Raw genomic sequence first — 23,772 nt, 5'->3', positions numbered from 1 at the left:
CGGCCACGGTGAAAGGATCATGTCTTAATGATTATTTATTCACCGGCCCCGATTTGTTGTCATCGCTATTTGGTATAATGCTGCGCTTTAGGGAAAATAAAATAGCAGTAACAGGTGACATCAAAGACATGTTTTTGCGCATCAAAATTCGTAAAGAAGACCAGCAAGCCTTTCGTTTCCTTTGGAGAAACAGTTCTCAAGAATATATCAAGACGTACGTGATGACATCACTTATTTTTGGAGCGAACTGTTCGCCCTTTATAGCGCAATTCATCAAGAATAAAAATGCTGGGCGGTATGTCTCAACCTTACCAGATGCTGTCAACGCGATACGTAATTCGCACTATATGGATGACTATATTGATAGCCTACCCGATGACGTCACAGCAATAGAAATGGTAAAAAATATAAGTAAAATACATCGGTCAGGCGGGTTTGAGATTTGTAATTGGACGAGCAACAGCGTTGCCGTCTTGAACACAGTACCCGAGGCGACCTTAGGTACTGCTGCCGTAAAATTCAAGATTGATCAGCGGTACGAAGGTGAGCGTACTCTGGGTCTTATATGGTATCCCAAAGACGACGTATTAGGTTTTGATGTGTCTTTAAAGCGTATACCGGAAAATATTATTCATGGTAAGGAGCGCCCTACAAAGCGGTTGATGCTAAGGGTAATAATGTCAATTTTTGATGTCTTGGGTTTCTTATCTCCGTTTACCATACAGGGAAGAATTATGCTGCAAGATACGTGGCGCCTTAATATCGGATGGGATAACTATATTTCAGATGATATTTACTACAAATGGTGCAAATGGATTGATTTACTTACGTCCGTTAGTGAGTTACGTATACCAAGATATTAGATAAGGTGCGACAGAAGACAGCGCAAGCGAGCGAGACAAATGGACAAGAATGTGGCCACCAGCCGGCTGGGAACTCGGCACCTCGCGATGCCTCCGCATCTCACAAACTCGGTGTGCCGTGGCCCCGTGCTACGAGTGGCTACATGAACTACGCTACAAATTCTACAAATACTACGTCGTCGAGTATCGGCTACGAAAACTTACAATTGCACGTGTTCGCGCCATACATATCGAGATAGTCAATTTTCTTACTACAGATTCTTTAATTATGGCTTTACGACGAATGGCGTCGAGACGCGGTTGGCCGCGCCATCTATATTCGGACAACGGCACGAATTTAAGAGGCGCTGATAAGGAGCTGCAGAAATCTGTGCGGGAACTGGATACTGAACTGTTGAAAAATGAAGGTATAAACAAAGGTATGGATTGGACTTTCATCCCCCCGGCGAGTCCCCATTGGGGTGGGGCATGGGAGAGATTAATACGTAGTGTAAAAACATCTCTAAAAGTTATTTGAACGAACGAGCACCAAGAGACGAAGTCTTAAACACGCTTATGGCAGAAGTAGAAAACATAGTAAATAGCCGCCCGTTGATGCACGTTTCAGTAGAAGCGGGAAATGTTGAGTCGCTTACACCAAACCATTTTCTTCTCGGTACGTCGTCAAACTTACCAATCATTGGTGTTTTTGATGATTCGGACCTTTGCTTGACGAAACAATGGCGTAAAGCTCAGAGGTTAGCCGATATGTATTGGCGGAGGTGGATAAAAGAAATCTTACCAGATCTCTTACCAAGGAGTAAATGGCACGAGGAGCAGAAGCCGCTGCAAATTGGTGATCTTGTCTTGATCGTAGATCCCGATTCACCACGAAACATGTGGCCAAAGGGTCTCATAAGTCAGATATTTCCGGGCAGAGATGGTCGTGTCCGGCTAGTGGAAGTAAAGACCAAGACAGGGTTTTGGCGGCGCTCCGCGGCACGCGTCGCTCGTATCGCTTTAGATGAAGAGTGCTGTGTCAGCACTGGGGTGGGGAGTGTTAGCGACGCGCTCAAATAAAATATAATTTGTCTATGTTCGTAATGTCTAGTATTGTCTGTGATCGCCTAACGGTCAAAAAAAATGAAGGACTCGTACGTGTACCGGCCTACCGGACGCAACGCGCTGTGCAATTTTGTTCATTGTGATTCTCGATAAATTTACGCCTTTTCTTTGTTTCCTCGATTTTATTGCTGAACCACCTCAATAAACAACAGGTGGGGCAGCCGTTGTGACTATACTGAGACCTTAGAACTATATCTCAAGGTGTGTGGCGCATTTACGTTGTAGATGTCTATGGGCTCCAGTAACCACTTAACATCAGGTGGGCTGTGAGCTCGTCCACACAGCTAAGCAATAAAAATAAAAATGAAAACGGAAAACTAGGTAGACAATTCACAGTCACACCACCACCCTGCCTATTTCTGTACCACCACCTTGCCTATTTCTGCCGTGAAGCAGTAATGCGTTTCGGTTTGAAGGGTGGGGCAGCCGTTGTAACTATACTTGAGACCTTAGAACTTATATCTCAAGGTGGGTGGCGCATTTACGTTGTGGATGTCTATGGGCTCCAGTAACCACTTGACACCAGGTGGGCTGTGAGCTCGTATTGTTTAGAATTAGAATTTTTATGTCATATTAATTGAAAATTTATTTATATTTGTATTGTAGAGTAAATAAATGCAATTATTATTATTATTATTAAATGCTCAAGAAGTAAATATGTAATTAGTTTTGAAATATTCGAAATAAATTTGGGTTTCTTTATAGAATCAAAACACCATGTAATTCCACCATTTATTATTGTAGTACAATATGCTTTTTTTTTTCTAATAATCATAATTTATTATTTGATCTACGAATAGTCATAGTACATTTAAAATGTTACACTTATACAAACGCTTAATATTCAATTTTGAAATATTCCAACACATCCTGAAGGTGTCTCGTGACGCTATTATAAAAATAAAACTTAAAAACAATGGAAAAAAGTTTAATATAAAAATACAACTCGAAGGCTAGACGAACGATAGAACGTTTCAAAAATTTTAAATTAGGCTCGACTCAGTCTTCGCGAACGCTCATTAAATTAATAAATAATTGAATTTAATTGAATAAGTTATTTAATTTAATTGAATAAGCGAATTCGATTGAGAGTTAATAATTGCATCAAGATTTACGGCAAGCACGCTAGAGTGAATGAACCGACGAGCAACACTATTAATTTTGCTATTGAATGTTTTATGTCAATAATAAAATCTTTATTTTTATTGTCCTTGTAGGCAGACGAGCATGCGGCCCACCTTATGGTGATTGGTTACTGTCACCCATGGACATCAGCAATGCCAGGGGCACAGCCAAGCCGCTGCCTACCGATATTGATATGAACATTTACGTACATACACGTATAGTCAAAGTTCTAATTAACTGATTCTCGTCGTCATTGAAGTAATCATTTCTATTGCTGCATACATGAGTCGAACGAGCACACCATCCTTCCTTAATATATTATTTATTAAATATCATTATATCAAACGTATCGTTTTTATTATTACCCGCGTGCCTCAATTCATTCTTTGATTCACGACAAAATACCGTAGTTATCCATCATGTTCTATATTCAAACGATACGCGATATCAATAAATTATTATGAATATTATTATTAAATAAAATATAATAGATTATTAATTATATACATATGTAAGATTATTAAATAAGCATGGGTAGGCATCCCACAAGACAAACCGACAACCTGTTGAAGCTAACACAGTCAACACAGGCCGACCTGTTATTATGGTTAACCTTGTGAGAGGGTGCGCCCAACAGTGGACATCTGTGGGCTGATGATGATAGTGAATTATATTAAACAGTTGGCCACAGAGTGGTACCGACACCACCGGCCCACCCTATAATATAATTTCTTAGAATCGGTTGCATAGAAGCAACAATTATATTATGTATTGTTAATATTGGAACGTATTCTGTCTGGTTCGTAATCAAAATGAGCCACAGACATCATTTTTTTCTAGAAAATCCACTTTAATAATGAATGTAGATTACGATAAAAATAAATGGATATAACTTATATACAAGATTCCGAGTTTTCTTGTAATATATTAAATTTAATATAAAAAAAAACCAAAATATTTAAAGTCCAAAGAGTCATAATTAATTGAATCATCAGATTTTTAAATTTAGTGTGTTGTTGTTGTTGTTGAATGCATGAATATTACCTAATTATTTACGAATACATTCGATCTTCCCTCGTTCCAATCTGCCTAATAAATAATACTAATAACATGCTTGAAGTTAAAACGTCAAACTCTCATTAAGCCGGGATTACAATAAACAATCATAGAAAAAAAAATCTATTAACAAATCAGATACACGATTTGCTTCAGAATTTTGTGGTTAATCTAAAAAGCATTGTATGGGCTTTCAAAATTTGTTTGTCGTTTTAATATTCTTAAATTACATAATACCTTTGCTTATATTCTTTTTTTTTATTAGTTGAGATTACCAGACGGATCTCACACACCTAATATTTATTTACTCGTATTTCATGATCATAGTGTTTACAGCCTACAAGTTTGAGAAGTGATTTCAGAGCCTCAATCGGTGTGAGTGCTTCATGGCGTGACCATGTTATAGTTTGTGTTTGAGCTCGAAAAGACAACACTAATTTTTATACATGAATATTTAAAATTTCACGTCATCCGAAATCACAAATCATTGATACGTATTATAAGACAAATTACATTTAAAACGACTACGTCTAAATATATGTTAATTACGATTTTAATAACTAGAACAATACCTGTCTCCTTATAATTTTACAATCGATTTGGCTTTATTTTAAACTAGCGACCCGCCCTCGCTTCGCTTCGGAAACATTAAAACACACATGAAACCAAAAAAATATATATATATATATATAAAAAGTAGCCTATGTTCATCAGGGACAATGTCGGCTTCTAATGGAAAAAGAATTTTTCAAATCGGTCCAGTAGTTTCGGAGCCTATTCGAAACAAACAAACAAACAAATCTTTCCTCTTTATAATATTAGTATTAAATGGATATGCAGATAGATAAGCAGATTACGACTAAGACAATCACGCAGTTTGATCAATGCGCGATGGAAACAACATACAATGCGAAACTACGCTTTCTTCAACCATGCCGTTACCGTTGAAGACATAGGGCAGCGATTGATTGGCTTGATGGTAAGTAGCCCATTACAGTGCTAAAGGTAGGTCAGTCTGATTACAGCGCTGAAAGAATAACATCGAGAAAAGCGCATACCACAGTTTCGGTATTACGAGATGTAAAATAGTACTTATGAACCACTGTTAGTGATGAGTAATTTTTCAAACAAATCGGAGCATTCCGTAAGGAGTTTTAGAGACTCTCCTTCCGTACTACCTTACACTTCAATCCGTTAATGAGATTAGGATCCCATATGAATCACGACTGTGTGGAAAGTGTAATGAGAGAAATTTGGTATTTAGACTTCCCATATTAGAATAAGGTCTGATTTACATTTTATGCGCTATAGCCCTACACGTTTTTGAATTCTCCTCTAGTCTTGTTGAGCACTATCAACGTTTTCAATGTCGATTTAGCTTTACTCTTCAAATATTTGCCGAATACAATCTCTCGCGACATTTCGAATCCGAGGCGCTCAATGCTACTCCAGTCCGACCTAACCAGTAAAGACGCAAATATATTCACATTGATCGGCTAATTAAATGAACGATATTTGATAGAGATTACGCTCGGAGTTAGCCCCGAAAATCGTTATTACAAGTTAATTAAGAAATCGATAGAATCCAACTACATTCTACAACATCGATACAAAATACAAATCATTGTAATAACATCCGAAACAATGTAAATTTTACTTGCGGACACAGCACAAAATATTGCAGAAGAATTTTCGTGATTTTGGCTTCACTTTCTTTGGTGACGATGTAGGTACTCGCTGGTAACGCGATGACTGCATCGGAATGACTAGTTCGAGAACCGACGTGTCTTCGTCTTCGTCCGAAGCTGTCAGTTCGACTTCATAGAGTGGCGGTGAAGCACGCTCCGGACTCTCCTTGTTGACGGGCTGATGATCATCCGGTTTTGGAACCGGCGGCCACTGCATCATGTCTAGATCCTCGTCATCTTCATCACAATGTAAGACGGGTATAACTTTCTGAAATGAATGATTGAAGTATCAATAATGATCATTGGCTAGTCGAACCGGACCCCATGATTATTTAGCGGCAGAAATAGACTGTATGTTAGGTTGTACAGCCTACTTATGCGGACCTATCACTAGTTTGTGCCGGTTGTTGATCACAGTGTGATAATCAGAGAATGCTTGAAGTCGTCGTGGCCTAAAGGATAAGACGTCCAGTGCATTCGTATATAGCGATGCAACGGTGTCCGAATCCCGCAGGCGGGTACCAATTTTTCTAATGAAATACGTACTTAGCAATTGTTCACGATTGACTTCCACGGTGAAGGAATAACATCGTGTAATAAAAATCAAACCCGCAAAATTATAATTTGTGTAATTACTGGTGGTAGGACCTCTTGTGAGTCCGCACGGGTAGGTACCACCACCCCACCTATTTCTGCCGTGAAGCAGTAATGCGTTTCGGTTTGAAGGGTGGGGCAGCCGTTGTAACTGTACTGAGACCTTAGAACTTATATCTCAAGGTGTGTGGCGCATTTACGTTGTAGATGTCTATGGGTTCCTGTAACCACTTAACACCAGGTGGGCTGTGAGCTCGTCCACATATCTAGGCAATAAAATAAAAAAAAATGCTGATGCCAATTCTCCAGTGAATCCCTCGATTGCCTTATACGACCCGACGACAAGAGATGCTATTTTATTCCGCAGTGTCGAACAGACGTTATATTGGTTGTTATTATAGATAATACCATGATAAAGGATGAGAAACAGATGCACAAAAAAAACATTTTCGGAATATTAATAACTACAATTATTAAATTCTAACCAGATTCACGTTCTGTTTATTTACGTATCCAATGTTTGATGATAATCTTTTTTATTTATTTATATGTTTTGGATTATCTATGTGATTTAATTGTTTGTGTTTATTATTAAGTAATTTTATCGTTAAGTTTTGACTGACAATAGGCCTTATCAGTATGCTCAAAGTCACTCAAAGAGGGCTATGCTCAATAGAAAGGCCTACCGTCGAGTTCGGGCATTTCCTGGGCGGGATCGGGGCGATTGCTCGCCGCCTCGCTCCTCGTCCAGTGATTCTTGCGGGGGACCTAAATGCGAAATCTGTCGCTTGGGGCTCCCCCCGCTCGGACGCTCGTGGTAGGCTACTGGAGAGGTGGGCGAACGCGGCCGGCCTCTGTTTTTTGAATAGAGGGTCGGTTGCGACGTGCGTGCGGTGGCAAGGCGAGTCTATTGTGGACGTTACGTTCGCGAGCCCGGCCATCGCGCGCCGTATCCGCGACTGGAGGGTTTTGGAGGGGGCGGAGACACTGTCCGATCACCGATATATTCGGTTTGATCTCTCCGCCCGCTCCGCAGTCGCGGACGCCCACGGGGATTACCCACGTGGTGCGCCCCGGTCATTCCCCAGGTGGGCACGGAAGCGCCTGAATAAGGCGCTACTGATGGAAGCCTCTACGGTGGCGGCGTGGGCGCCCATGCGTCCACATCCGGTTGAGGTCGAGGGCGAAGCGGGGTGGTTCCGGGACACAATGCGTCGCATCTGCGACGTATCGATGCCCCGGATCAGCCCTCGGTCTCCCAATCGCCAGGCGTACTGGTGGTCGCCCGAAATTGCGCAACTCCGCGTGGAGTGCGTTCGGGCGAGGCGCGAGTGCGCTAGGCATCGCCGCCGTCGCCTGCCGCGTCGCAACGATCCGGTTGCGTTCGCGCTGGTAGAGGCCCGGCTGTACGGCGCATTTCGCGTCGCGCAGAGGGCTTTGCAGCTGGCCATCAGAAGAGCCAAGGATCAACACATGGAGGGTCTCTTGGAGACGCTCGATGGGGATCCGTGGGGGCGACCCTATCATATGGTGCGCAATAAAATGCGCCCATGGGCCCCCCCAATCACGGAGCGTCTCCAGCCTCAGCAGCTGCGGGAAATCGTCTCGGCGCTGTTTCCGCAGGAGCGGGAGGGATTTGTCGCTCCCGCTATGGACCCCCCGTCAGAATACGACGGCGACGTCCCTGCTGAGGTGCCCCATATAACGGGGGCGGAGCTCCATGTGGCCGTGCGTAAAATGTGCGCGAAGGACACTGCACCCGGCCCGGACGGCGTCCATGGCCGGGTTTGGGCCTTGGCTCTTGGTGCCCTGGGGGACCGACTCTTGAGGCTTTACAACTCCTGCCTCGAGTCGGGACGGTTTCCTTCATCGTGGAGGACGGGCAGACTCGTGCTGTTGAGAAAGGAGGGGCGCCCGGCGGATACTGCCGCTAGGTACCGTCCCATCGTGTTGCTGGATGAGGTGGGCAAGCTGCTGGAACGCATTCTGGCAGCCCGCATCATCCAGCATCTGGTCATGGTGGGACCCGATCTGTCGGCGGAGCAGTATGGCTTCCGAGAGGGCCGCTCAACGGTAGACGCGATCCTTCGCGTGCGGGCCCTCTCGGATGAGGCCGTCACCGAGGGTGGGGTGGCTTTGGCGGTGTCACTCGATATCGCCAATGCGTTCAACACCCTGCCCTGGTCCGTGATAGGGGGGGCGCTGGAACGACACGGAGTGCCCCCCTACCTTCGCCGGCTGGTGGGTTCCTACTTGGAAGACAGATCGGTCACGTGTACCGGACACGGTGGGATCGTGCACCGGTTCCCGGTCGTGCGCGGTGTTCCACAGGGGTCGGTGCTCGGCCCTCTTTTGTGGAATATCGGGTATGACTGGGTGCTGAGGGGTGCCCTCCTCCCGGGCCTGAGTGTAATATGTTACGCAGACGACACGTTGGTCGTGGCCCGGGGTGGGAGTTTTGCTGAGTCTGCCCGTCTTGCTACGGCTGGGGTGGCGCATGCCGTCGGCAAAATCAGGAGATTGGGCCTCGACGTGGCGCTCAGTAAATCCGAGGCCATGTGGTTCCACAGGCCCCGGAGAGTGCCACCTGTCGATGCCCATATCGTGGTTGGAGGCGTCCGTATCGGGGTCGGGGTGCAGTTGAAGTACCTCGGCCTCATTCTGGACAGTCGTTGGACCTTCCGTGCTCACTTTCAGAATCTGGTCCCTCGTTTGTTGGGGGTGGCCGGCGCGTTAAGCCGGCTCCGGGAATATCTATTTTACCCCAAGATTAAATTATTACAATTATTAACCTATATTAAATACATAATATGTTGATTTTAATAATTTAATAGCATTATGACGCAGAGTAAATATTGTTTTTGCACGTGAGTGTACCATGCGCGAACTTACCCCCACTACGTCGACAAATGCTCAAGAAGTTTGCCGGCTATTATACGCTACAATCATTCTGATAGTCTAAGTGGAATGAAAAAAAAATTCGTAAGTAACACTCGTTCAAATGTCTTTATTATTATGATTGAAGGATTGTTGGTGCCCGGAGGCCCTTTCAAATACCAATAGCATTATGAATCCACAAAAATTTTCTAAATTTCATTGCACGCCTTCCCGTAACTTTTAATAAGCGAGGGAAATATTATTAGCACAGGTATTAGCTGCAAAATCGTGTACATCAGACAGTCACTTACCGCCAATTCCTCGTCGCAATGTTTTAGTATAGGTATCCTCCACCAGGGTATGGTCTCTTCATCATCAGTGCTACTTGATTCGCTCTGCTGTGACAAATATTAAACAGTACAATATATAGTTTCTAATGTCAGAGATGATGCTCGGAAGTTGGCCACGCAAATTCTGGGTCCTTTGTCTAAGAGTGACTTTTTTTATTGCTTAGATGGGTAGATGAGACGACGGTCATCCTGCTGTTAAGTGGTTAGCCCAGAAACATGAACACGAAACACAGTAATGATTCGCGACAGAAATAGGCAGGTTGGTGGTGCCTACTCGTGCAGGCTCGCAACTCCAGTAATATCTAGTGAACGAGCTAATAATTAAAGGCTAAACCTATGATAACATCAAATTCAATGGACAACTGGAAGTAAAATAAAAGCTAATATTTAAATCGTCATGTTATTTAAGGGAAAGGGAAATACAATACAAAGCAACCGTAACATCGGCCACTAGCAATTTTATTATTTAAGTTGGTCGCTTTGGGTAGCCTAACTACAGCATTAGTGCTTTGATATATAAATATTAGATAACAAATACACATTGACATACAAAGCCCACGGTACTGCACTTAGCTAGCTCCGTCTTAGACTCTTCTCGTCCACTTCTTTCCTTTTTTTTACCTATGCTGATAGCCTTGAGAGGTTATTTCTGTTTCTCCTTGACGTATAGGTGAGCTCACGGGGCTCTAACCGGGAGTTTTGGTAACACTGGCTTTAGCAAGAGCAGTGTTTCGCAGAATCTACCACTGGATCGGAAACGCGACCCGCTGAGAAGATCCGGCGAGAAACTCAGTGGGCTACGTTTCTTTTCGACTACCTTTCGTAAACTGTCGCTCAGATAACTGACCAAAGTTACTGACGTATTATTCATACTGCAGTGCCAGTGGACTGGTCACGTGTGTCGGAAAACCCACAACTTTCAAGCAAAGGATTTCCTCAATGGTGACCGCTATATATCGCTAATAGCCCTGGTCAACTTTAATTGAGTGGCTTTGATTATAACATTCCATAAAACCAAATAGTGTTTCGGTCTGAAGGGTGGGGCAGTCTGTATACATTGAAATTAGGAATTCAACGATAGCTCACAATGCGGGCAGTGCTATTAAAGTCAGGCACAAGATCAGATTATTACTGATGCTGCTAATTGGTTACACAGCAACGGGTCATCCGTCTCTTTGTCTTCCGATCTGGGGCAATAAAACATAGTGTTAACTAGCACTGACCTGTGCGTCTTCTTGCAGACGATTCCGCGATGCGTTTCGACCTGTGTCGTCGCTGTCAATGCCACTGTCCTCGGGCTCCGTGAACAAGGGGAGCAACAGTCCATGATCTTCCTCTTCGGCCGCCAGCTTGACTCCTTTTTGTGTCTAGGGCACAAGCCTGAAAACTAAAATGAACACTTATATTTATTGTATTTGTGCGATAACCTACGAACGGTGGCCGGCAAGAAGTGAGGAGGAAAGCCGTAGACCGGGGTCAGTGGTGTTGATTGGGAGAGGCCTATGTCCAGCAGTGGACAACTGTGGACTGTTGATGATGATATTGTTCATAGTTATTTTATTAAACAATTAAGTCTCTCCGATCGCGTTAATTCGCACACGCAGTAGTTTTATCAAGTGATATCATGATATTTATATATAGCTTCTAGAGCTTCACTAGTTAAATAATGAATGTCACCTCCTAATCCATTCTTAACAATTGCCTAAAATCTGTTTTTTTTTTCTTTATATCGTTGAAGGACGGGCGCATCACGATGCTCAGCAATGAGCAATTGATTGGAGGAGGAAACAGTTGAAAACCAAAATCGTACAAAGTGCCATTAATATAATGCCATATACGATAATACTGTATACTATGATATTATGCATATAATCAATCGAAATATACATACATACATATATGTAAAAAATAATTTTTCTCTCATAAGCTCACACCTTATTGGTCGAGTTTTGATCATCAGACGAACAATAATTAATTTTAAGGTTTTATTAATTTATAATACAAAATTGAAAGAAACACATTACCCAATTTATATAAGAATCAGATTTCAATGAGTACTTATTTTAACAAATATACAAAAATGCCAATTAGTAAACACGTAGTGTTACATTTTACAATTCTAATCTGTTAAAATTATCTGGCATCTCAGTCACCCTCATCAATAACCGATCTATACGGCCATATTAAAATAGACCTCAGTTCTTAGACAAAGGAAACCACTATGAAATTGAGTTTAAAGTATAACTCTAAGACGCAAAACATAAAATAAAGTTGCATGACTCTTACCGAACAATATCAAATTGTATTTGTGTGGATAATTTAGTTATTAGGGACACATAAATCCTCCTTGCGGTGTTCCAGCCGAAAGTAGAAACCCAGACTGCGGGCGGACCCCTACCCCGTAACCATGGCAACGCAAATCTGCGCGCGCACCAGTCTGTCAACGAAAACAAATCAAATATTATTTACGAATTCGTCGGAAGATGTTTTAAAAGCGTTTATTTATAAAACATATTTTTATTCACTTGAGTATTGTTCGATTTTAGTTTTTAGGTAGCCGAAATGGCTCCAAAGAAGGTACGTATCGCGCGTTTTTTTTCCTCATCTTTATTACAATTTTACTTAATATTCGTAAAGTTTAATATGTTTTTCTGATTACTATTTTTATTAGGAAAAAAACCTACTTCTAGGATCGGATTTATAGCATAGGAATTAAGATAAAGCAATTAAATTTTTTTTAAATTATATAACTACACACAGTATCGATCAAACACATGTTTTAAATAAAGATGAGCATTCTTGTTCTCACTGCTAACGTGTTGTTTATGACCTGCCCCATTTATCCACTGTAATTACTAAACATCTTAGGGTTTGAGGTGTAAGTCTCTAACTGTATTGGAATAACAAGTATCCCCTTCAAAGAAAAGTAATGGATGGTGAAAAACAATCGGTATCAAAACACGTCACTATTTAAAATATAGGGATACGGATCGAGTTTATGAGAGACTTAGATCGTAAAATCTAGCAGGTCGATTACTGCCAATGAATAATAAATAAGTAGTAATGTAAACGGTGCCAAGAGACTGTTTACGAAATATAAAGGGGAATTTATTACCGTAAATAAACGAAATATGGTAGTAATACATTGTATGTAGGTAGTTTTCGTAATTATTGTGTTTTGTGAACTTGCAATATAATGCAAATGGCGATGGCAGCCACTCCCTGCGTTCCCTAGTGATGTATGTAGGTACATAGCATGTAGATTTTATACGTCAGTAGATGATCTGAAACTAGTGTTCGCCTAGTGGTGGAAATTCGGTCGTCATCACTGACATCTCAAGTTTATTAGATCAATTTTATTTTACATTTTCTCTTTCGTTTTTGAAATGTCTTGTAAAGGCAGAAAATAAATGTTTTAATTTTTTTTTGTATTCCTATTTAATAATAACACACCTACAGAGCTGAGTTGCTAAGAAAAAGTTACCTAACTGATTTTTCTTGATTTATTTATGATTCACGCTTTTTTTTTTTTATTATCTCCCGTGTAAGCTAATTGGCATACGTATTTGGCAACATTTCGAAAACAACTTCTACAATTCATTTCGCGATCTTCTGATTAATTATGTTTTGTTTCTAATAATTGGATACTGTTATCATGTTAGAATATCTGGCCTTAAATACACAGAGACAAAATGTTAGAATTTTATCATGTTATTTGTGTTGAACACGAGCCTAGAGACATGCAACAAATATTTACTATACACGTACGAAATGTACTTGGCGTGGGACGTCATCTGTTTTAATTAAAGCATATTTTGTATAGGTATTTCTATTTGAATAAGCATACGTATTTAGCTCTTAAAGCCATTTGCTAAGGCGAGTAGTTCACACGCTTTCCATTAAATAGTCCGTTTGAAATAGATTACTGGTGGTAGGACCTCTTTTGAGTCCGCACTGGTAGGTACCACCACCCCGCCTATTTCTGCCGTGAAGCAGTAATGCGGTTTGAAGGGCGGGGCAGCCGTTGTCACTATATTGAGACCTTAGAACTTATATCTCAAGGTGGGTGGCGCACTTACGTTATAGATGTCTATGGGCTCCAGTAACCACGTTACATCAAGTGGGCTGTGAGCTCGTCCATCCATCTAAGCAATAAAAAAAAAGTATCAACAGCTTCTTATTCGTAAGAATCTATAATATTATTTTTATAAGTCCGCAGATTTCAATTCTGAATGCGTAATTGTTTGCTACATAAATAGGAAACATGTCAAATTGGCTAGTAAATAGAACCGGCTCCGATTATTATTGTAGATGTTGAATGGCGCTTTTTAATTAGGGAACCTAGCAGGTCCACCCTTTTAAGCAATAAAAAAAATATTCTAAAATAGCTAAATTATGAGAGGCTAAAGACGAAATAAATTGAATTTAGTGTTCCGAAATTTCGGTTACTGTTTCAACAAAATTAAAAATTAATCAAATTTTTCTATTAATTAAATACGACATTGTGATTTTTAATGTATTTTTGTTCAATGCTCGTAGTGAATTTCTAATGGAATGTTTAAAAAGTGAATCCTGTCTCTCAATCATATTATTTAAATCGATATTTTTTTAAATCTATTTCAAAATGATGACATACAGCCCTGGCCATGCTGGCGTCCGTGGAATACGGTAACCGCTTACTATAAAGCAATCGATCCGATCGTCTCTTTTCGATAAAAAATTATAATTCTAAGAGTTTTGTATTCTTCAAGCTCTATTTCAACAAGGTACATCCTGAAATCCGGTCGCGCTTCGCTGTGGCTGTGTACTAATTATATGAAAAACATATATTACTTGAAAGTACTCACGTGGCATCTATTGTACATAGGTACTAATAAAGAACCTTTCCCACCAATCACAATTATAATAATACCAAATTTCACCAAAATGGGATCAAAAGCTCAGACGCACAGAGAACAAACATTGATCTGTATTTAAATATATTTTTATACTGGCGGTGAATAAGAAAATGTTCTTAAATTAATTATCATTAACTGTAAAAGAATTACAGATAATGATAATTGTCATGGTTTAAACAAATAACTTGATATAAAAATATCCCTATCCCTCAAGTTGGGTTAAACCACACAGAGTGTGCAAAGTTTTTTCGAAATCAGTTCATTAGTTCAGAAGCTCATTGCGGACAAACAACATGATATGAAATTTTATATATAAATATATTAAAATATGTACGAAAACTATACTCTTCCACGGGACGTGATATTTATTAATTACATATAAATTCCAATATTTGGAACTATTATGTTGCATAGATGGCTTGACATACCTTGAAACATGAGGTCGAAGAAGTAATTGTATTATAATAACGGCTATTCTACCATTCAAATTGTGGCAGAATTAGTACGATAGTACGGGCTGAACCTACTATTTTATAAGCAATCTGTTGCTGTACAACATGGCGAATTACATAAACTATTATTTTGCGAGTTACCATAATGGAAGTCTCTTGTAAACACGTCTTAGGTATGTTTTTACTTGGATAATGTCGAATCGATATGCCCGTCAATATTGGTCTTTTAAAATTTTCGTAATGGCTTATCGAATAAATTAAAACAGAAAAATATATATTATCACAGTAGACTTGAAATCTATTCACCTAAACAATATCTCATAGTTATCTGTTAGAATGATACAAAAGCAATATTTAGGGCTAAACATAGAACAAGCTACCCAGAACTATTTACAAATTGCTTTGCAAGAACATATTATTTAAACGTGATTCTAAATTTTGTATGACTAGCTGTACCCGTTCGCTTCGCTGGGCATTTAAAATTAACATTATTATTTCTCAGCCCCACAAAGATTCTCATCACTAAAGCCCCCGCAACTGGTGTAGGGAGTCCAACACTCATATAAGTATTAACCTATCCATTAAATACATGTATTTTCTACACGAATACCAAGTTTCAAGTCAATCGGATGCATGGTTCAGTAGTTATAACGGAACATCCGTAAAAACCACTGTAGATTTATATATTATTTTGTATAATTATGGTATTGTAACGGTGTTTTGCTGCCTGATCTAGATTCCTAGCCCGCAAGGCTCGAGTAAGCATAGACTGCCAGACTTATGGCGGAGTAAATCCACAGAGAAATCGCTTGGCATTCTACTAAAACGTCTGAAAGTGAGTACCGGACTTAGGGCAAATGTTGTGCGTCACATATCATTGTAAATACGACCTTGTGATTTTGTGTGCGTCTGCATTCCCTTGTGCGTCAAAGCGCGTAGTTGAAATGTAAATTTCCTAAATGTATAAAAAATAAATACATACAAACAGTACATATATGTGTGTAGTATATATTTATTTTCCTTGATTTTGATCAATTTTGGGTTACAAAGTGGAAAAATCGACATATGAATAGGCGACTGAACAATTGTTTTGCAATTAAAAAAACATCCGTATTACCTTACTAATACGGAAGTTTTATACGAATGTTCATGACGGCTTGTAGAATGTTCTAGAACAGTAATCGATCGAAATATAATGCAATGATTTTCTATTGGTTTGATTTAATTTTAAACCCAAGATTGAACGTTGTTTAAAATTGGTAAACTTCACCAAAAAAAACGAAACAAAACTGACAATACTTTGTTATATTGTAACAGAAATAAAACCACCGAACGAATATTAACGAGGGAAATAATTATAATATAATAAATATAAGCCCATTTAAATTATTATAATACACGTACAATATGTTTTACTTCACATTCTTTTTATTCTTAGTATTATTTTGTGTACGTCAATGCACGATGTGACCCTGTCAACATGAGACCAAATAACGCTTTTTGTGTGCCTATAAATAGAATATAACAATTAAGTAGAAATGTTTAGTTAATAATAGCTTTTGTTCGAGGCTTTTAGACATTAGAATCAAAGTGAAATAATTTTTCAAATAAAATTTATTGAAATTTGGAACATGGCAACATGAAGATGTGTACTCTCCCGACATTTACATTAATACAAATATATACATATAGATTTTATTTTCGAATGAAGACTACATTTAACACCACATTGATCTGAAACTCGATGAAACGGAAATGATACTCCAAAAGCTAGACTAAAAGAGAGAGACATGTACAGGATTTAGCCTAAGAAAAAATGAAACAAAATACTTTTGAAGGTTTTTTTTTCAATTCTACCACGGGAACGGGAACCTGCACTTTGTTACTCTTGGCTCATAGGTTTATTTTATATACATACAAGTATTTTGATAGTAGTGGGCGCTGTCTTTTACTGTAAATTCCTCCTCTAAATGTACTAAACTTACAATGATATGCATTTTTTCAATAATACTGATGTATTTTTATATTACATACACTCACCGTCGGCTATAAACAGAAGAAGCAATGCGTTACAAAATCTTTAAGCCGATGGGCCCGGCGTCACATCGGGATACGGATTTAAATAAATTAATTATCACAGTAGCAGTTATCATCGCACAATACTGCCTAATCGATAGTTCACCACAATCATTTCACATACGACACGCAATAGTGACGCACAAGGAGGAACATACTCGTAAAACTTTATGCTTTTTCAATAAAACAATTTGTTTTTGCACATTTTCTACATTACTGTCCCGATATATCTCGAATACATTGGATCAAAGACTCGTACGACTTTCTATCGGAGCTTGAAGGAGTATTTTCACAACACAAATCGCAAAGAGGAACGACTGGTCCGCTATTCTTAAACGCACACCCAAAATAACATGATACAAAATGAAAAACAGAAGTTAATAAAGTTTTCACCTCTAACACGTCTGCTGTATTCGTTCACTCATGATTATTTTTAAACTAATTTCCTTGGGCATCACCCCCAAAATGTATTGAATGTATGTACGTGTTTGTGATATTCTCTAGATAATACTATACGCGTCTTGCTTGTCTAAGAGGCCCAGCTCAAATGACAAACAAAGTGATTAAATTACATTGTAAATTGTGTATATTGCTGTTTTGTGATTTTATATTTGTACTCTGTAGTCTGTACTACCTGATGCCAGACACGGGGGCTAATTAGAATTTGGTGACACGATCGTAGAAAATAATTTTGCAACTTTGTACGGACAGTAAAAATGTTTCTTTTTATTTATTTATTTATTTTGTATCGCATCGATTAATCATACGTATATATTTATTTATTTAGGTCCATAATCCTCAAAACATAAGTGTGTCAAAAATGATGTTTTCAAAAGTTTTATGGTGGACAAATATACGTCTAATTAAAATTATATTTAAAAGTGTCATGTACACGCATAGTCATCGATGTTAAGGTCCCCAATGACAAATGAAAAAAAAAATTCATAAATCATTTAATAACTAGATAGAAACATTCTCCTATGCTTTATAAATTATAAGGATTAAAAATTAAGAAAACTGTTCCGATTTCCTTTTTGTAGTATTTACATTCAACAAAAACCAGTTCAACAAAAATACTATAATAAAAACCAAGCACATGAAAAGCAATAGCGGCTAATTCTCATTTTTCAAACAAATGTTGCGTTGATAGCCTTACTTGTAAACCAAGTTAATGCTTGGGTAGCTAGATATAGGGTACATTAGGTACCGACAGCGCCAATGCAGTGCCGTTAACACTTTCTAAAAGTAAACGCAAGCATGAAACATTAGAGAAATTCTATTTTAAAATTTCTATGTCGACTGATTTCGAAGATAATTCTGACGTAAGTACCTTGTAATCGTTTTGTCTGTAATAAAATCGAAGGCTGCCTAATTTAGGAAAACAAATAAACAGTCGGTGCATGCTTGAGACACGCAATGTTTAATAGTCTGTTTACGCTTGCCTCGCTCGGCGAAAAGTGCCTTAAATTATTTATAGTCGAGTTACATGATCAAGCCCTATAAAGACCTATCAAACAATATGCAAATGTCTCTGAAACATTTACTCGTAAAGCCCCACGAATCCGTCAGACGCTTCGTAAAGAAAGCAGTGTTACCCTTGCTGGCGGCGAAGACTTACGTGATCTCTTTATTTGCGAACGTGGGCAAATTTTGAAAGCAAAATGCTGAAGGCCATGATAAAACGTGCACTTAATGTGAAAGAGGAAAAAGTGCTTTTGAAGAAAACAATACAGTGCTTAGATGTGCGTAGTGGCGCGTTTAGTTTTGTTTTATGTAATTAAGCTTCATTGTTTTAATCAACACGCTATTCAGCAGAAAGACGCTGCGTCCAAGTCCCGCGGTAATTTAATTGAAGATGAAGCTCTGGAGTGGCTTAAGCCGAGAGCTCTCATTAAGCCTGATGATCAAGAAGAAGTACCGGAAGCTGTAAGAAAAAAAATCAACTAAAAGTTTAATTTAGACATTTAACAATTATTATTGACTAGCTGACCCGGCAGACTTCGTAGTGCCTCAATCGATAAATAAAATATACTTAAAACAAACAAAAGGAATCCGTCCGACGGGGGACACATCAAAGGGAAACATCAAAATTGTTATTTTTATTTATTTCCGGGCATTTTCATATTTATCTACCTTTTAAACCTTCCCTGGACTTCTACGAATAATTCAAAACCAAAATTAGCCAAATCGGTCCAGCTGTTCTCGAGTTTTAGCGAGACTAACGAACAGCAATTCATTTATATATATACCTAGTCAGGTCATAAATTCTGTCACATGTTTAATGTAAAATAATTGAAACAAGTTTATTCATTATGTAACCATTCATATACCAAAATGAACTGAACAAAACATAGATTCTTATGACACTAAAGTTTATTCAAAATGACCTCCGTGATTTTGAATACAGGCCTTCAATCTGCGCGGCCAGTCGTCTATCGCAGCACGAACGAGGTCCATGTCAATATCGGCGGCTGCCTTAATCAAGGATGTCTTGAGTGACTCCAAATTGGGATGAGGCTTTGAGCACGCCTTTTCCTCTAAGTGTTGCCATATCTTGTAATCTAACGGATTCAAATCTGGACTGGAGGAGGGCCAGTCTTCGTGCCGGATGAAGTCGATTTCACGCGCCGCCAGCCAGTCTTGTGTGCTCTTCGCTCTATGAGCTGGCGCCGAATCTTGTCTCTTGTACTAATACCCAGTCTAATACCCAGTGCCTGTTATTGAACATGGTATGAGAAACAGGTTCCACAAGGTTCGTCAGGACTGTATTTTGATACACAACTGCATTCGTTTTTACACCTTTCTCACAAAAATGTACCTCTGTTAAGCCCCAATAAGAAACTCCCAACCATACCATGAACGAGGATGGAAAATGAACTCGTTGGACACGCGGAATACGGTTGCTCGCTTCTTCACTACTGTGTGCGTACACCTTATTATTTTGCTTGTTGTAGCTCTCTTCTACGGTAAAAATTTTTTCATCCGAAAAAAGAATTTCCCGATATTTTTTTCCCGCGTACCGCTTCAACAAAGCGCGGCATCTCTTCAGTCTCAGGTCCATTAGACGAGCATTCAAACGATGTCCTGTTTTTCTTCGATATGCCCGAAGCCCTAAGTCTTCATTTAACACTTTTTTCACCATGGTTCTGCTTAACCCCATCTGAAGGGCCAACAGTTTCTGCTTACGTTTGGGATTTCTTTGAATTCGCGCCTTCACAGCTTTTATCACTGCTGGAGTCCTAACAGACCGAGGGCGACCACTTCTTGACCTGTCATCTACACTAGAGTCTTCATTGTATCGTTTGATGGTACGATAAACGAATCTTTTGGTTATATTCAAAATTTTCAGTATGTTAAAATTTTGAATTGGCGCGTAACCGCAACGATGCAACGCAATAACTGCAACACGGTCTTCTTTAAGCGTCCACTCCATATTTAAAAATGAGTAAAATTCTAAAAGTATACATTTTTATTTTCATGAACAATTCGAAATTCGAATTCAATAAACTTTTTTTGTGGCCAGCATTTTAAAAGAAAAGTTTTTACTGTGTGACAATACTTATGACCTGACTAGTTATATAGATTACAAATCTGCACCTGAATGTTCTGTATAAACTAAATATATATATATATATATAAAATCCCATTCCGTGATTCTTTGGATACTGATAAACACTAAGATATCTAACAACAGTGGCGTATTTATTATTAAACTATGTGCTAAATGTGTTTGTTACTTATATATTCTCGAAATCGTTCTAACTTGAAAGCTTAGATTTTTTTGGTACTGTATAATGATTGATTAGCATTTGTATAGATCATAATATGTTATTTACGTGGGAGCTTAGATTTCAAAAAGACATAACAAAGTTGGGATGAAGGAATAACGAATAATAGTTCATTCAATAGAAAATCAATTAAAAGGCCATACTTAGCAAATTACTATTACAATTTTCGTTACAAGCTAAAATTGAAATGTAATAAAAATCAATATTGTATTCTATTGTTGTAGGATCTAGATGAAGAAGTCGGCCGAGTTTTAACAACAATAAATCCTAATTGGGTAGCTGACGAAGTGGCTTATCATTACGGGCTAGGAAGATTTGTCGCCAAGCCAAAGCCGACCTTCGGTAAAGCGTACCCCCTATATATTTATCAGGGGACGGCTATTAGGAAAGATTCAGAAGAAGCTAAAGCACAAATTGCTGCAGGATACGGTGGGTAGAAATGCAGTCTTTAAAGTATGTTTAACATTAAATCAGAGGTGTAAGGTCCGTTAAGTAAGGTTAATAAATTAAAATCGTGTTTAACCTTCAAAAAGAAATGTTTTTGCTGCTGGTCGGATCTCTTGTGAGACCGGACGAATACCACATCCTTAATTATTTCTGCTGTGTGGTATTATAGGAAGCGCGGGGCAAGCGATACAATAGAACTAAGATATATGATTTGAACTCATGTCTCAAGGTGGGTGGCAGCATTTATTTATTTATTTATTGTTATGGTTAATGATATTGGACCCCTTAGGTGATTACTTAAAACAAGGAGTGCTCATTGACCGATCTCAACGAAAAAAAAACTACGAAGACTACATGATAAAAAGAGAATGTAAATTGTCTTTTTCAAAATTATTGATTAAAATTTATTTACCTTTGTTCGGTATCTAGAATGAGTTCTCAAGTATTTTAATTAAATTAATAACTTTGGTAAGGTATGGTTGGCTTTGATGATGCTGGACCAAAACGGGCCAAGGTAAAAAAGTCTGCCGCTGAAGAGGAGGAGGAAGAAGAACCCGAACCAGAACCACAGCCACCTGAGGAGGCTAAAGCTGAAGGTACAAGCTAATAATTAAAGAGATAACCTTCAAATAGTTTGATATAAATACCAATATATTGCCACAGGTATCGCTTAAACAGGAAACAGAATTAGCCACAGTAATGTAGGAGCGTGACCATGCTTCACTAATCTATAATATCTATACTAATATATAAAACTACAGTGGTTTTTACGGATGTTCCCTTACAACTACTGAACCATGTATCCGATTGACTTGAAACTTGGTATCCTTGTAGAAAATACATGTAATTAATGGATAGGCTAATATTTATATGAGCGTTGGACGCCCTAATAATAATGAAAATAAATAAAAAAAATAATTTTAAAAGCGCAGCGAAGCGGGCGAGTACAGCTAGTTTAGTATATAATCGAATATTTCTGAATCTCACAGAGGACGCAGTAGCAGATGAAGAGAAACCTAGTGAAGCTGTAGAAGGTCCACACGAACCCGAGCCTGTAGCTGATGATTTAGAGGCTACGGCAGGAGATGTTGGCGAGGAGCCGGAAGGAGATGAAAGTAAGTGATGAAAACTAGCACGATATTTAAAAATCAGAAATTTGATTGCTATTAGAAAGGATATTGTAACTATTATACAATATTCTTAGCCACTTTAAAGACTATGAAGCTAATTTGAAGCGAAGGATATAACGAAATTTGAAAAAAGTTCGCGCTGAAACTTTCTTTGATGGATGGAGTTAAACATAACAGTTCTATTAAAAGACTTACTGGGTTTTTCTATAACAGAAGATGAATCGAAAGACACAGGAGAAGAAGTACTTGAAATTAAGCCTCGTGTGAAGAAATTGGCAAATCAGTTCAATTTCTGTGAACGAGCAGCTCTTACTTACAACTTTCCCAGAAGGGTCAGTTTCCATTAATTTAAATAATTTATTTAGTATTGAAATTGTAGTATTGAATTGAATTGAAAATAATCTTGTTTTGGAATCCGCTGGATAGAGGCTGGGCAGGACTGGTTATTACGACGAGCCTTGAGGGAGGGCTATGTCCAGTAGAAGAAGTCGAAGGCCTAAAAAAGTAGTTCTTAATTTATAAATATAAGATTGTTCTCCTTCTTTGTTTATACGTATTGTTTTGCTTATCATTTATCCACTAAAGTCGTTTGCACTTTCATTAAATTTTCTGACATAGTAGTACCATTACAATTAATGGTGTTTAAAATTTCATTTATCATCCGATATAGAGTGTGGACACTCAAACTATACCACCGCCGAGAGCCAATTATGGCAGTACTGCGCTACAGTGTATTATATTCGATTACTATCAAGAGGACTACGCCAGAAAACAGCGTGAGAAAGAGGAGGACAAACCGAAAAGGGTAAGAAAATCAATTTCGTAAACCCAGTTTGTTTTCTTACTTATTTTATAAGTCCGACATCGGATCTTCTACCGGGTATCATTGTTCGGCTTCTATGATAGCTGTTACTAAATCCCTCTAAGAAAAGTACTCGCACGAGTGAACTAAATTTGTTCATGCTAAGATTAGCTCGTTAGTGCTCTCTAAATCTCCTTCGACTAGAGACTGAACTTGAATGTTGTGTCAGAGTCGGGAGCAGTGCCCGTAATGCAAAGATGCCAAACTAGAGACTCTGTGGCAAATGTTGATGATTTAGTAGCAAGTTATAGTACGGTAGCCTACATTAATGACATGCTAACTGTCTGAAGGCTGCAGTTGCTCGCGTTACGGGTCATCAGTTTTGGATGTTAGCTACGAAGAGATCTTCTTTTCCATGATAACGACCACTGTATTTTTTTTAGATTTTTCGGGTTCCTATCTCGACATTTAGGCTACATTTATTACATGAAATATTGGCAAACATTCACCCTTAAAGTGATT

At 38.8% G+C, this 23,772-nt stretch overlaps 1 protein-coding gene and 1 long non-coding RNA gene across 10 annotated transcripts in view; one reads left to right on the top strand and one right to left on the bottom strand.

The window, feature by feature from the left end:
* Positions 1-4,972: 4,972 nt before the first annotated feature.
* Positions 4,973-17,634, bottom strand: LOC114241808 (uncharacterized). 3 transcript variants are annotated; one of them, XR_003624605.2, is made up of 5 exons: positions 17,477-17,634; positions 11,944-12,094; positions 10,881-11,037; positions 9,619-9,705; positions 4,973-6,104 (listed from the first exon to the last, which is right to left on the bottom strand). It is a non-coding gene; the product is annotated as an uncharacterized LOC114241808 (long non-coding RNA). The 3 variants fall into 3 exon arrangements; XR_003624604.2 differs by having other exon boundaries at positions 17,048-17,629; XR_003624606.2 differs by having other exon boundaries at positions 9,619-9,702; positions 17,048-17,629.
* The window catches only part of LOC114241789 (dynein intermediate chain 2, ciliary), a 24,376-nt gene continuing 12,702 nt past the window's right edge, over positions 12,099-23,772 (top strand). The window contains exons 1-8 of one of the 7 annotated variants that reach the window (XM_028172768.2): positions 12,099-12,234; positions 15,744-15,842; positions 18,899-19,009; positions 21,096-21,300; positions 21,792-21,914; positions 22,308-22,433; positions 22,662-22,780; positions 23,119-23,253. In XM_028172768.2, coding sequence (XP_028028569.2) covers positions 12,220-12,234; positions 15,744-15,842; positions 18,899-19,009; positions 21,096-21,300; positions 21,792-21,914; positions 22,308-22,433; positions 22,662-22,780; positions 23,119-23,253 — 933 coding nt within the window. In that variant the 5' untranslated portion in view covers positions 12,099-12,219. The other 6 variants (XM_028172760.2, XM_089735587.1, XM_089735586.1 and 3 more) reach the window with 6 other exon arrangements.

The sequence above is a fragment of the Bombyx mandarina genome, chromosome 19 (assembly GCF_030267445.1).
Source record: "Bombyx mandarina strain Sakado chromosome 19, ASM3026744v2".
NCBI lineage: Eukaryota > Metazoa > Arthropoda > Insecta > Lepidoptera > Bombycidae > Bombyx > Bombyx mandarina.
This window is presented reverse-complemented; position numbering and strand designations above follow the sequence as displayed.